This window comes from Citrus sinensis, chromosome 3 (assembly GCF_022201045.2).
Source record: "Citrus sinensis cultivar Valencia sweet orange chromosome 3, DVS_A1.0, whole genome shotgun sequence".
Classification (NCBI taxonomy): Eukaryota; Viridiplantae; Streptophyta; class Magnoliopsida; order Sapindales; family Rutaceae; genus Citrus; species Citrus sinensis.
Window position 1 is genome coordinate 40,818,774 of NC_068558.1, and position 12,031 is coordinate 40,830,804.

The 12,031-nt window shown below is 36.3% G+C and overlaps 1 protein-coding gene and 1 long non-coding RNA gene across 2 annotated transcripts; one reads left to right on the forward strand and one right to left on the reverse strand.

The window, feature by feature from the left end:
• The first annotated feature begins 2,036 nt into the window (after positions 1 to 2,036).
• Positions 2,037 to 6,479, forward strand: LOC127901482 (uncharacterized). Its single transcript, XR_008053639.1, has 3 exons — positions 2,037 to 2,293; positions 2,411 to 2,463; positions 6,134 to 6,479. It is a non-coding gene; the product is annotated as an uncharacterized LOC127901482 (long non-coding RNA).
• Positions 6,480 to 7,318: 839 nt separating this feature from the next.
• LOC107178196 (uncharacterized) lies at positions 7,319 to 11,327 on the reverse strand. Its single transcript, XM_052436082.1, has 3 exons — positions 11,233 to 11,327; positions 8,081 to 10,232; positions 7,319 to 7,330 (listed from the first exon to the last, which is right to left on the reverse strand). The coding sequence occupies exons 1-3, from the start codon at positions 11,325 to 11,327 to the stop codon at positions 7,319 to 7,321; spliced, it is 2,259 nt and encodes a 752-aa protein (XP_052292042.1).
• Positions 11,328 to 12,031: the final 704 nt, after the last annotated feature.

Here is a 12,031-nt window from a genome sequence, read left to right on the forward strand (position 1 = left end):
TTTAAGATGGAAGCAGTTTAGACCACGTTATATGAGTGTTATATGCATATACACATATTTTAGGTCGTCAATCACTTTCTATATCTATACTCTAATTAGAGACGTAAAATGGATGGTATAAAATAGGTTAATGCTAATCTTTCCTTTATCATATTGGATTCTTATTATATTGATTAATTGTATTGGGGTCTTTATTAATTAATTATTATTATTATTGTTTGTTTGTTTGTTTGTTTATTTTTGACTTATCCGTTGCTTGTTGCAAAGGTAAGTTTGGTTTGATGCATGCTAGACGACGAAGACGTCACCTGCATATCAAATCCACCAATGTTTTTTTAAAGATTAATATGTTAAAAGTGAAAAAATTGACCTTTTGGCAAGCATCGAGCCCTTGTTGCAGTCACATGTGAATACTGTGTGCTCCCATCATGAATATTTGAAATTTGTTTTGTTTAGTTCGCGTATTGACTGATTCAACTGCTTTGTACAATTTTGAGTTAAAAGAATTTAAAAATCAAATTAGACCAGAATTTAGTTTAGTTTCTATCTATCATTTATAAAGGATTCAGTATAATTTTATATTGTGTCTTATGGACCCATTTAAATTTTTCCGAGGTGGACATTACCCAAAAAAAATGAAGATATATAATATAAGATAATGAATGATGATGGTGATTTTTTAAGATATTGTTGAATAATGAAAAACTATAAATTAATTTTATTTATATATAAAAAAACATAAGACGTGGATAGGACTACTGAGTAAATCTAGCTAACTAATTAGATTTGTTGCAGACTGGGATACAAGTTCTAGAACTTTAATATATGATAATTAAATTGATCTTTTTTCATTCTCAACGCTATGATTTTCAGTTTATTATTTTTGATATAAAAGAGATGTGGTGTATACATGTCATCGCCAATCTCCAATACGAATTCTCCAAAATTGAAACGAAGAAAGTTGATATTGATTCATTAGTTTTAAGAATTTGAAAATTTTGGGTAATGATTTGGCCGCTATAGAGCTAAAATCTGAGTAAATATACTTGTTTTAGCTTTTAAGAACCAGTCTATTATATGATATGATGACACTGAAGAAACCAAATTTCTTGTTTGGAATGCTCTTTGATACCACGATCACTCAAATAAAAATAATTTTTTTTTAAAGAAAAAAATATTAAAATGTGACAAACTATTGATTCAATCAACAAAGTCTGTCACAAATATAACATTAGATTAATTTTGCATTTTGGGCCTGTGTCATGGGGATTGCTAGTTAATGACAGCATTACCTAACAACTTTTACTAAATTACAAGATCTACCATTTATTTAGTTGTTAAAGGAAAGCTGTTGTCTGTTTTTTTTTCTAGTCGTGGCCTACTTCTGTCATGTCAAAATTCAGTTTGGTTTAGTTAATGCACGTGGACTACCAAATCTGTGAAGTAAAATTGCCACAAAGAAATACCCACCCGGCATCTCCACCATCTATGCTAGCTTTCTGAAATCGAAATTTCTAGCTAGCCAATCGTTCATTCACCATCAGGCCCAATCTTTGCTACATTAATATTGACATTTGATAACAGTAGTACATGCTTAGCTTAGCAGGTTTTGTACGTCACTTTTCTTCAATTAGCTATAACTTTTTTCACTCGTCTTCACAAATCACAACTGCATGACACTTGCCATAACCATTTTTCAAAATCGTTAAAAGGAATTTTAGTGTCCTTTATTAAAAATTCAGAGATCTACATAACTATTTTTCCAAATTGTGTAGATATCATTTTTCCTTTTTATTTTGACATTCCGTTTGATTGAATTTTTTGTAATACCTTGACTTATGTGTATATAAGTCATTATGTTAAGAATATATAAGTTAATTATTTTTTTGGGCCTAAACTAATTCAAAGCCCAAACTAACAGTTAAAAAAAGCTGAGCCTAATAGCCTTTTTGTACATCACTATAAAAAAAAAGGGTAATTTTCATAAACCTCCCCTGAGGTTTGATATAATTTCACTTAGATGGTGAATTTGATTGTATTCTCACTTACCTCCCCTGCCGTCAGTATACATACGGTTTGACCGTTAGTTGACTTGTAAAATTACTAAAATATCCAAACCACTTAAAACCAAGCCTAGGATTTGGCGCCAACAACTTTATACGGATTCTTTTACCAATGAGTGTGTTTATGGACAAAAATATGGTGATATACACTTACCTCATCTTCTCTCCAAATTGAACTTAGGTTTGCTCTCCCCATTTTGGCCGAATTTTTCAGAAAGTTGCAGCTCTTGGTACTATGACTCTCCTCCATCTATATATTCTACACACACTACACAATACTTGCTTCCCCCCATCATCCATTAATCAATTAATTTATATGTTTTTTATTTTATCTTTTAATTTAACAGGAAAGGAACAAACATTTTCTCAAGCCCAGCTGGTCTTTTAATTAATTACTACTGTAAGTACTCAATATTTAGGCTAAAAAGTTGGATTCAACCCATCTCCTTATTCCTTTTATATAAATCATTTTTCTTTTTCTTTTTTAACCATATTTATTTATATCGAAATGAAATGAAATGATATTGATAGCTAGATGAGTGTAAGATTGACTATAGATGAGTATTAGGATTAATTAAATTCGTAGGTAAAAAATGGCACATGAGGTGTTCGACAAAATACCTCTTACGGTTTATTTGTCTCATTTTAAGTAAATTAAGTAGAATGACACATTGATGGGAAGACAAAATTTGTAAGCTCATCATGCAACACAACAAATCTGCGAAAAAACGAGACAAAAACACATTTACAAAGTTTGCAGCATTGTCGCGCGCGACAAGCAGTCATCGCGCGCGCGTGCCTGCGCCCGTCGCGCGCGACGAGTGCTTGTCGCGCGCGCGACGCGTGCTTGTCTCGCGCGTGACGCTTGCTTGTCGCGCGACGCGTGCTTGTCTCGCGCGCGACGCGTGCTTGTCGCGCGCGCGACAGTGCCATTGCGCGGGCGACGAGTGCTTGTCGCGCGGGCGACGAGTGCTTGTCGCGCGGGCGACGAGTGTCCATTAGGCGCGCTTTGCTTTGCTGTCCCGCGTGCCCCATTTTATGTTGCCATTGCGCCCGTGACATGCATCCATTTAATTTTAATTTTTTATTTAAGTTTCTTCTCAAGGAACATGCGGTGATGACTTTTATTGGTAGTATTTTTATTTGTCCCATGAAATTGCTCTGTAATGTTAAGCGACAAGTTCTTGTCTCCCGTGCGACAATCTTGTCTTACAAAATTGTTGAAAGATGTTTATGTGTTTATTTGTAATATTTTGAGCTATGATTTTGATTAATGAATAAAAAATTAGATTTGCAGATATAATGGCCAAGAAACCGCGGTCTAAGCGTAATCCACCCGGTCCAAGAAAGAAACCAGGCAGGATGAAGATTCCGGCATCGGAACATTTCCCCGGGCGTATTACAAATACCTCTAAATTTGGAAATGTCATGGAAGCCATCAAAAGGAAGTTGACGAGACAACAATTAAGATTATTCAAGAAAGACATTTTTGGCCAGTTCGCAAAAATGGATGCCTATGTCTTCAGTGGCGCAATTGTGCACAACGCATTACTTAGGCAAGTAGCACATGATAAGCATGATGAAGATCAGATGTGGTTTGAATTCTGTGGCCAATTAGCACGATTATCAATCGGTGAGTGGTGTTTAGTTACCGGACTTAAGTATGGTGTATATGACATACACAGAAAAGCAAAGGTTGGGGTACAACACAGGTTACGTGATTTGTATTTTGATGGGGATCTAGGAGCGACCCTTAAAGAATTTGACGCAAGATTTGAGGCTTTGAACTTTAATGACGTGGACGATGTTGATGCGCTAAAGATCGCGCTGTATTATTTTGCGGATAGAGTGCTCAATGGAAGAAAAGATGAGCGTAAACCAAATTCAAAGTTGCTATACGAAGTCGATGATCTTGAGTACTTTAGAAGTCTTCCATGGGGTCGTTCCTCTTGGCAAACTGTATACGACAGTTTGGATACCGTACTAAATAAAAAATCAGAGCTTTTCCAGGATTTTAGTCTTAAAGAAGTGAAGTACAATATTTATGGTTTTTCTCCTAGGATGCAGGTACGTTGATATCTGATAAAAAGTTATGCTTGTTTTGTTATGTACTTTTTAATCATTAAGGTTGTTTTGCTTCCGAAATTTATATTTTCACTTGGTATAGGCTTGGTTGTTCGAAGTATGTGAAGGGTTTGTAAACGAAAAGTGGGCCATCAAAACCAAAAAGAAGACTCCGCGTATATTGAAGTGGGAAGGTGTTTCATCCACAAGAATATGTTTTACTGAGGTCTATAAGTTTTTCAACGACAAGACTCGTATTGTAAGTATTACATATATTTTTACATTGGTTGTGAGATTTAGTAAATTATAGATACTTCGGTTTACAAGAAATTTCAATTTCTTTATGCACAGGGAGTTGTTAAACAAACTCTCAATCCAACCACGCACGAGAAGGACACGCTATTGTGGAAAAGCGTGCAGGATTACATGAAACAAATCCCACAATGGGTGTATAATGTAATAAAATTATTCAACTTAGTTATAACATTATGTTACCAATGTCCAACTGTTGCAAGTTGTATAATTTGTTTTCGTTGCAGCATCAGCCCAACATGTGCGTGCCGCCCATCGAAGAGGACAAAAATAAGACACCAGTTGGTGATGAATATGAAGTAGATGCTGAGCCACCTGTTCACGACAAATATAAAGCCAACGACTCGCATGAGGTTATATGTTATTTTCGGCATTTTAACTATTTGTTTCACGAAAGTGTAAGATTTAATAAATTATACATAAAGTTTTTTTTTCTCTATGATCACAGACAAAAGCAAAGGTTTCCCATGATGATGTCATCTATCGAATAGAGAGGATTGATAATTCCATTATTGACATGAAAGAAATGATGAATACGATGTTGTCCGAAGCTACGGCTGAGCGTAAGGAGCAGAGACAATTTAGAAAAGAACAGAGAGAGTTTAGACAAGAGCAGAGACAGTTTGCGAAATCTGTTACGGAGTTTATTAATTCATATACCGGTAATTCATTCAATCGCTCCTACAGTGATACCCCAATGAGTAACTCTTACACGGTGAGCTATTTAAATAGTTGTTCCTTTTGGTTGACTACATTGTAACTAGAGTACTTGACAATAACAGTTTTTTATTGTTGACAGGTCCCTAACGATGTTGGAGATCAATATGAGCACACCCCGATGTCATTGAGTTTATATGGGGACTTAAACGATGACAGCGTGCAAATCCTGAAGGAAGCACATCCCGGCATTAGCAAATTTGGCCGTCCATATAGGACGTCACATGTCCTTAGAAGTCCATACTTACATACTTACAAGCGAGTAAGGGCCATTAAGAGTCTCCCCACCGCAGAGGCAACGAATGACGAGATTGACGAAAGGATGATTGTCGATATCAATCCACTTAGAGGATTGGATGATCCGACACTATTTCATGAGTTTGAGCAATGGCTTGCTGGTAACGTTGCAGTTGATCGTGAGATCCATCAATCGATGCAATTTTATAGAACATTGTTGGGGAAAGACTCAATGGGGTGGCTAGGTGATGAGGTAATTATTGTTAATCTTTATTTAATTTACTTATGATTAAATTAAGTTGGTTGTTTGACATATGTATTTGCCACGTTCAGCATATCCATGAATACTACCGGTTGATAAGTGAAAAGCAGCAGCAATATCCAAATGCCTTGTATCAACGTTGCACGCATACAGATGTCTTTTTTTGGGTAAGAGACTTGCAGTTCCAATCATCAATTTACTACCCTGTACTAAAATATAATATTGAAATATTTGATTGCGATGAATTCAATAGGTTTTTTTGAAGGCTCAATGGAATAACGGTGATTGTGATCTACATTCATTAGATTATACCAGGCTGAACACTTACATTGTCGGTCGGGAAGACACGAAATCAAAACTGTTTGCGGACGTTGATATGGTGTGTGTTCCTACATGGTTCAATATAGTTCTGATAAAAATAATTAGTTGATTTTATGATTTCTTCACATTGGATACGAATTCTTATGGCCATCTACAGATTTTAATTCCAATTAACTTGGAAGACAACCATTGGGTTGTAGCCCGGGTAGACTTCCAGCGCAAGCAGATAGAGATCTATGACTCAATGAAGGAGTTTCGCGAGGACAAAACGTATGGTCAGTTTTTGAAGCCACTTCAAGTTATCTTTCCCCAATGGCTTGAATATGTTGGGTTTTATGACAACCGGCCAAACTTACGTAGTGCGGAACCCTGGAAACTGGTGAGCGTTGATGATGTGCCTTAACAACAGCCTGGAAGCGGCGATTGTGGGGTTTTTATGTTAATGTTTACAATGTACTTAATGTTCAAGCTACAATTTAATTTTGACAGTTGGCATGGACATTATTTTAGAAGGAAGATTGCCATTGACATATTTAACGGTGATATTATGTTATAAATGATATATTACTCTTTTATATTAATTATTGAATCTTGTGTCGACCGAACTGAAAATTCATATATTGAAGATTGTTATTATATCTGTTTTGATACCTTGTGTTAATGAGTTGATTGTTGAGATGTTGGTTGGTGAGAATCTGAGTTCTGTTACAGGTTGATAGCAGCTTGTGTCAAATATTAGTGGTTTGGTCTTTGTAGCAAAATTGAATCCGTTGATCATGAGAGAAGCAAACATCCTATAATTTAGGGAGACAATGTTTATCTCCCGGGAGACGAGCAGTCGTCGCTCCAACTTTTTGGATACAAGCATTTTGAATTTTGGGGAGACAGATTTGTCGCTCGGGAGACAACAGCTTGTCTCCCAAAATTTCAGAATGCTTGTATCGACATTGCAAAAACAAGCATTTTGAAATTTGGGGAGACAAGCTGTTGTCTCCCGAGCGACAATTTTGTCTCCCCAAAATTCAGAATGCTTGTTTTTTGAAATATCGAAACAAGAATTCTGAAATTTGGGGTGACAAGCATTGTCGCACGGGAGATAACAGCTTGGCTCCCCAAATTTCAGAATGCTTGTTTTTGCAATGTCGATACAAGCATTCTGAAATTTGGGGAGACAAGCTGTGTCTCCCGTGCGACAATGCTTGTCACCCCAAAATTCAGAATTTTTGCCTGGATGTGAAATAAAAAACTACAAAAACTTAATTTACTTCTCTCAGCAATAGACTATACTCTCCATCAAGTTGTTTGTCACCCAACCGACAATACAAATAACAAACATTTTAATTTATGCTGAAACCTAAAAAACATTAATATCAGTTAATTAAATAACAGGAACATGTGCATTTCCGCAGCTTACAGTTGATCACAATAACAATTTGACTGAATTTCATCAGCCTATACATTTAGCAGTCGCCCATATATACAAAAAGAACAAAAATAATAACTACAGTAACAGTGTGCCATGATAGATAGTTGAGTTATACTTTATACATGGCATTGTCACTATGTTAGTATAACATTTATACAAAATATACAAAAACTCAATCTTGTGCCTATGACTGAGTACAAAAAGATGATACGACATCTCAATTGCCTTGCTCGTACTGAAAATGTGTTGTATCATCAGATCCCTCAAAAGAATGTATTGTATGGGATGAGTTCGGGTGCTGCTATCTTTACAAAAAATAAGACATTTGTGCTACTGACATGCTGCTGAATGCACTGTACTTTAAACTTGTTACTCTTCAGTTAATTGTCCTTCAATTGTAAATATAGATAATTAGAAGATTATCTAATAATTAAGTATATATTATTTCATCATTGTAAACAAAATATAAATGAGATTATTAGGATAATACCATGTCCAATGACACTGGACTGAGTTGACACCATATTTTCAGTAGATGCAGCATTTGAAGCAATGCCATCATCAGCATACTTTGAACCGGAGCAACGACCTTTTCCCTATATATATATATTAGTGGTTGGTATGTTGGAGGATAAATAGTAATGCATAAAAATAAACAACAAAATTGTAATAACTCACCTTTGCTGAATTTCGCTTCAGTTCCGCTTTCTTCAACTTCAAACACTGCATAGGTGCCTTACAACCCCTCTTATTGTGGCCCCATTGACCACATCTCGAACATTTCACACTCGAACTCCTTTTGAAGGACTTTGCTTCACCAAATTCTTTCTTTCTCTTGGTCTGAGGCCTACCAGCACATCTACTGATAATTGGTGGTTGAAGATTATTATGCAAAAGTAGAGGCCATTTACTCTCATCAGGCACTGGATATAATTGGTGCGAATAAGTGTTCTGAAATGATATTTTCTTCAACAATGGGTGGACATAGTCATTCATGTTGAACCTCATGGCATCAATGCAACAAATTGCATGTTTGCAAGGCAGCCCTGATATGTCCCACTCATTGCAATCACAATGTTTTCCTAACAAATCTACAACAGTCCTCTTGGACACATCTTCCATGACCTCAAATGTCTGGTTGTGACCAAATATCACAGTCAATGATCTAGCCGCCTCCTTTTCTCTCGTAACTCGCCTCCTGACAACTGGAGGCAACTCATCCTGCCAAGCGAGAACTTCTTGTTGTCTCGTGTGAATGAGTGTCATCAATTTCCTCCTAATTTCTTCAAGCATTCGGAGGATCGGCATGCCTCTATAATTTTTTATCCAGTTGTTGAAAGACTCGGACATGTTATTGGTGACATGGTTACTTTTAGTATGGGCAGGGAAACAATGCTTCGCCCAACAAACTACGGGTATTTGCATCAACCAATCATGTCCAGCGGGACTGATTTCATTCAACTCAACCATATGTCTCCTGAAATCAGAAACATTTGCACTTCTACACGCTTGCCAAAATGGTTTCTTAAGCAAAACACCGGGAAATTTTTCCTTGAAGTTAGCATAAATGTGTCTGCAACAGTATCTCTTCAAAGCATGAGGAAATACCTTGTCTAATGCATTTAGTATCCCCTTCTGTCTGTCACTCATAAAACACAAACCTTCCCCATAATTGCAGCCTATTTGTTCATATAATTTCTCCAGAAAATACACCCAAGACTTTGTGTTTTCATTTTCTACTACACACACAGCCAATGGGTAAATACCATAATTGGCATCCACACTAACTGCAGACAACAACACTCCCTTATAGGGTCCTTTTAGAAAACAACCATCAATGCCTATGAATTGCCTACAACCCCCAAAGAATCCCTTTCTGTTTGCATCAAAGAACACAAAGAATCTCCTAAAATAAGGATCCACGCCACCTCCTAACCAATCTTCATCTAATGATACAGTGGATCCAAGATTCGAAGCAAGTATGGCATGCATATACCTGAATAGTTTGGTGTAGCTTGCTTTATGGTCTTGTCCCAACAGTTCTAATGCTTTGTTTCTTGCTCGATATAGCCTTTGATTGCAGCAAGTTATTCCATATCTTCTGAACAGTTCTGATGCAATGACATCAATTGGCAGTTGAGTATTAGCCCTGAACAGATGAAGAAAGGAAATAACTATCCATGTTGATGTTGCTTCGTAATTCTCGGTGTTTCTTACACAAGTATGCTCTGAACAGTATGTCTTGATCTGAAAATGACCTTTATTCCAGTTAGGACTAGCATGTAGCCTCCAAGTACATCCTGTAGTAGCACACCTAAGTGTAACTCTTGACTTTTCATTCTTTACTCTTTCTAATCTGAATGCATTCTTTATTGCATACACCTTCACAACCTTCCTGAATTCATCTACATCCTTAAACAACTGACCTGGTTTAAGTACAATATTTTCACCATTGGCTGTAAACTCAAAACCACCTGAGTTTCGCTCATATCGATAACAAGCTTCGTTCGCAGCCTCATCATCAGTTTCATCCAAATTACAACCACTATCATCACCAGATTGGTAGTCATCCAACCCATTATCAAGCACAGCGTCAACAACTTCATTAACCTCTCCTTCGCTATCAGCATGAGGTAAATCATTTTCAATATTATTTTCTGTACATTCATCTGCAAAGACATCTCTATCGTCATTTGTTGCCATCATCTCAACCAAATCTTCTATTGCCGTCCCTTGCTCAACTTCATTAACCTCATCATTGAAATTAGAGAGAGCAAACTCATTCTGATCCGCTAAATCAAAGCAGTCCATTTCAACTGGCCTTTCGTCTCTATCATATGTGAATAAGCACACGTTAATAAGTGAAAGTAAAGCAATAATTATGAATAATAATAATAATAATGACATTGCTAAACAACAACAACAACAGTTACAATAATAAAGAAAAATGATAATAATAATACATTTTAAATTTTTTCATGTCACAGAACAAACAAAAACTAAGTACGTGCGACAATCTTGTCGCACGGGAGACAACCATGTCGCCCAAAAATACAGATTTTTTTATGTGACACAAGAGCATGTCACCACACAGAACACAAAAACATTGTTTCACTAGTCGCCCAAAAATCCTATTTGTCGCCTACAAAAACAGAAATTGCGTTCGTGCGACACACAATTGTCACACGGGAGACACAAAACTTTCGCCCAAAAACACAAAATGTATGTGCGACAAGAGGATATCGCCACAAAACAGACAAAAACACTGTTTTTGTGCGACAAGACTTGTCCCCCGTGCGACAATACTATCGCCTTAAAACACAGAAACGCATTACGGGCGACAGCAGTTCATCGCACGTGCGACACCATTGTCACCCAAAAACTCAGTCTGTATTAGTGCGACTATGTCTTGTCGCACAGGAGATAAACTTGTCACCCAAAAACGCAGAAACTGTGTTTCTGCGACGGGCGCACACAAACACTGCAAATTCATAAACATATCAACTTAAGCAAACTTTGGCGGGAAAAATAAAAATTGTAGCTAAGACTACTTCTATTTTACACACCCATTTGCATAACAATAACAAATTTTTGGCTTTGTAGCCTTATTACACTATGTATGGTGTAAATCACAAACATAAAATAACTAATAATTAAATTTTTTCAACTCATGGCCACATATGGCTAAACTCATTTTCCTTTTAATCAATTTTTCCACCACCAACCCATGAACAAGACAAATAAAACACAACCAACAACCACTTATAAAACTCCAAAAACAAGAAAACCAAAGGTATTTATAAATTTTAGACTTTCATCAAGTAACTAACCTCTTACAAACTCCAATAACAGTGGCATCTTCCGATCGCCGTTGATCGTCACCGGTCGGTGGCCTTCTCCGACCACCTATGTTTTTCTTCTTCATGGGTTATATATGTTCTTGATGTGTATTTCTTTTTGTTCCAGTAGATGAGAGTAGGTGAGTGGAGTGAAAATGGTGAGAAATTGACAACCATTGCTTTTTTGTGCTGGGGAAAGAGAAGAGAAAGAGAAAAATACTCTTTTACACAATGGATATTGTGTCTAATCGGTTAATACAATTGTCCAATAGATTTTGAACAATTTTTTTATTGTTATTTGATTTTTTTATAATTTCACCTTGTCTTTTACATATTTACCCTCGTCAACTAACGGTCAAACCGTATGTATACTAACAGCAGGGGAGGTAAGTGAGAATATAATCAAACTCGCCATCTAAGTGAAATTATATCAAACCTCATGGGAGGTTTCTGAAAATTACCCTAAAAAAAAATCTATTATTCTGTTGGGCCTGAACTAATTCGAAGCCCAAACTAATACTAGAAAAAGCCGAGCGCAATAGCCTTTATACATTTGGCATTTACACACACACACACACGTATGGGGGCAGATCAGCAGCTTCCTAAAAATTATATCTATTTTTATACTAATTTATAACCATTAGATTTAATATATACCAACGGTCAAGATTTTGAAAAATTAGTAACATAAATACTTAATAACAACAGTAATTAATGTACTTTCTCTCTAATCATCAGTTTCCTTGAAAAACATGATTTATTCTCCTAAGTTTTCTCAGTATTTTTTTTT

Coding starts and splice junctions, on each gene's coding strand:
- LOC107178196 (XM_052436082.1), bottom strand. CDS start 11,327: ATGAAGAAGAAAAACATAGGTGGTCGGAGAAGGCCACCGACCGGTGAC. Junction 10,233..11,232: donor GTTATTGGAGTTTGTAAGAG/GTTAGTTACTTG, acceptor CACATATGATAG/AGACGAAAGGCCAGTTGAAA.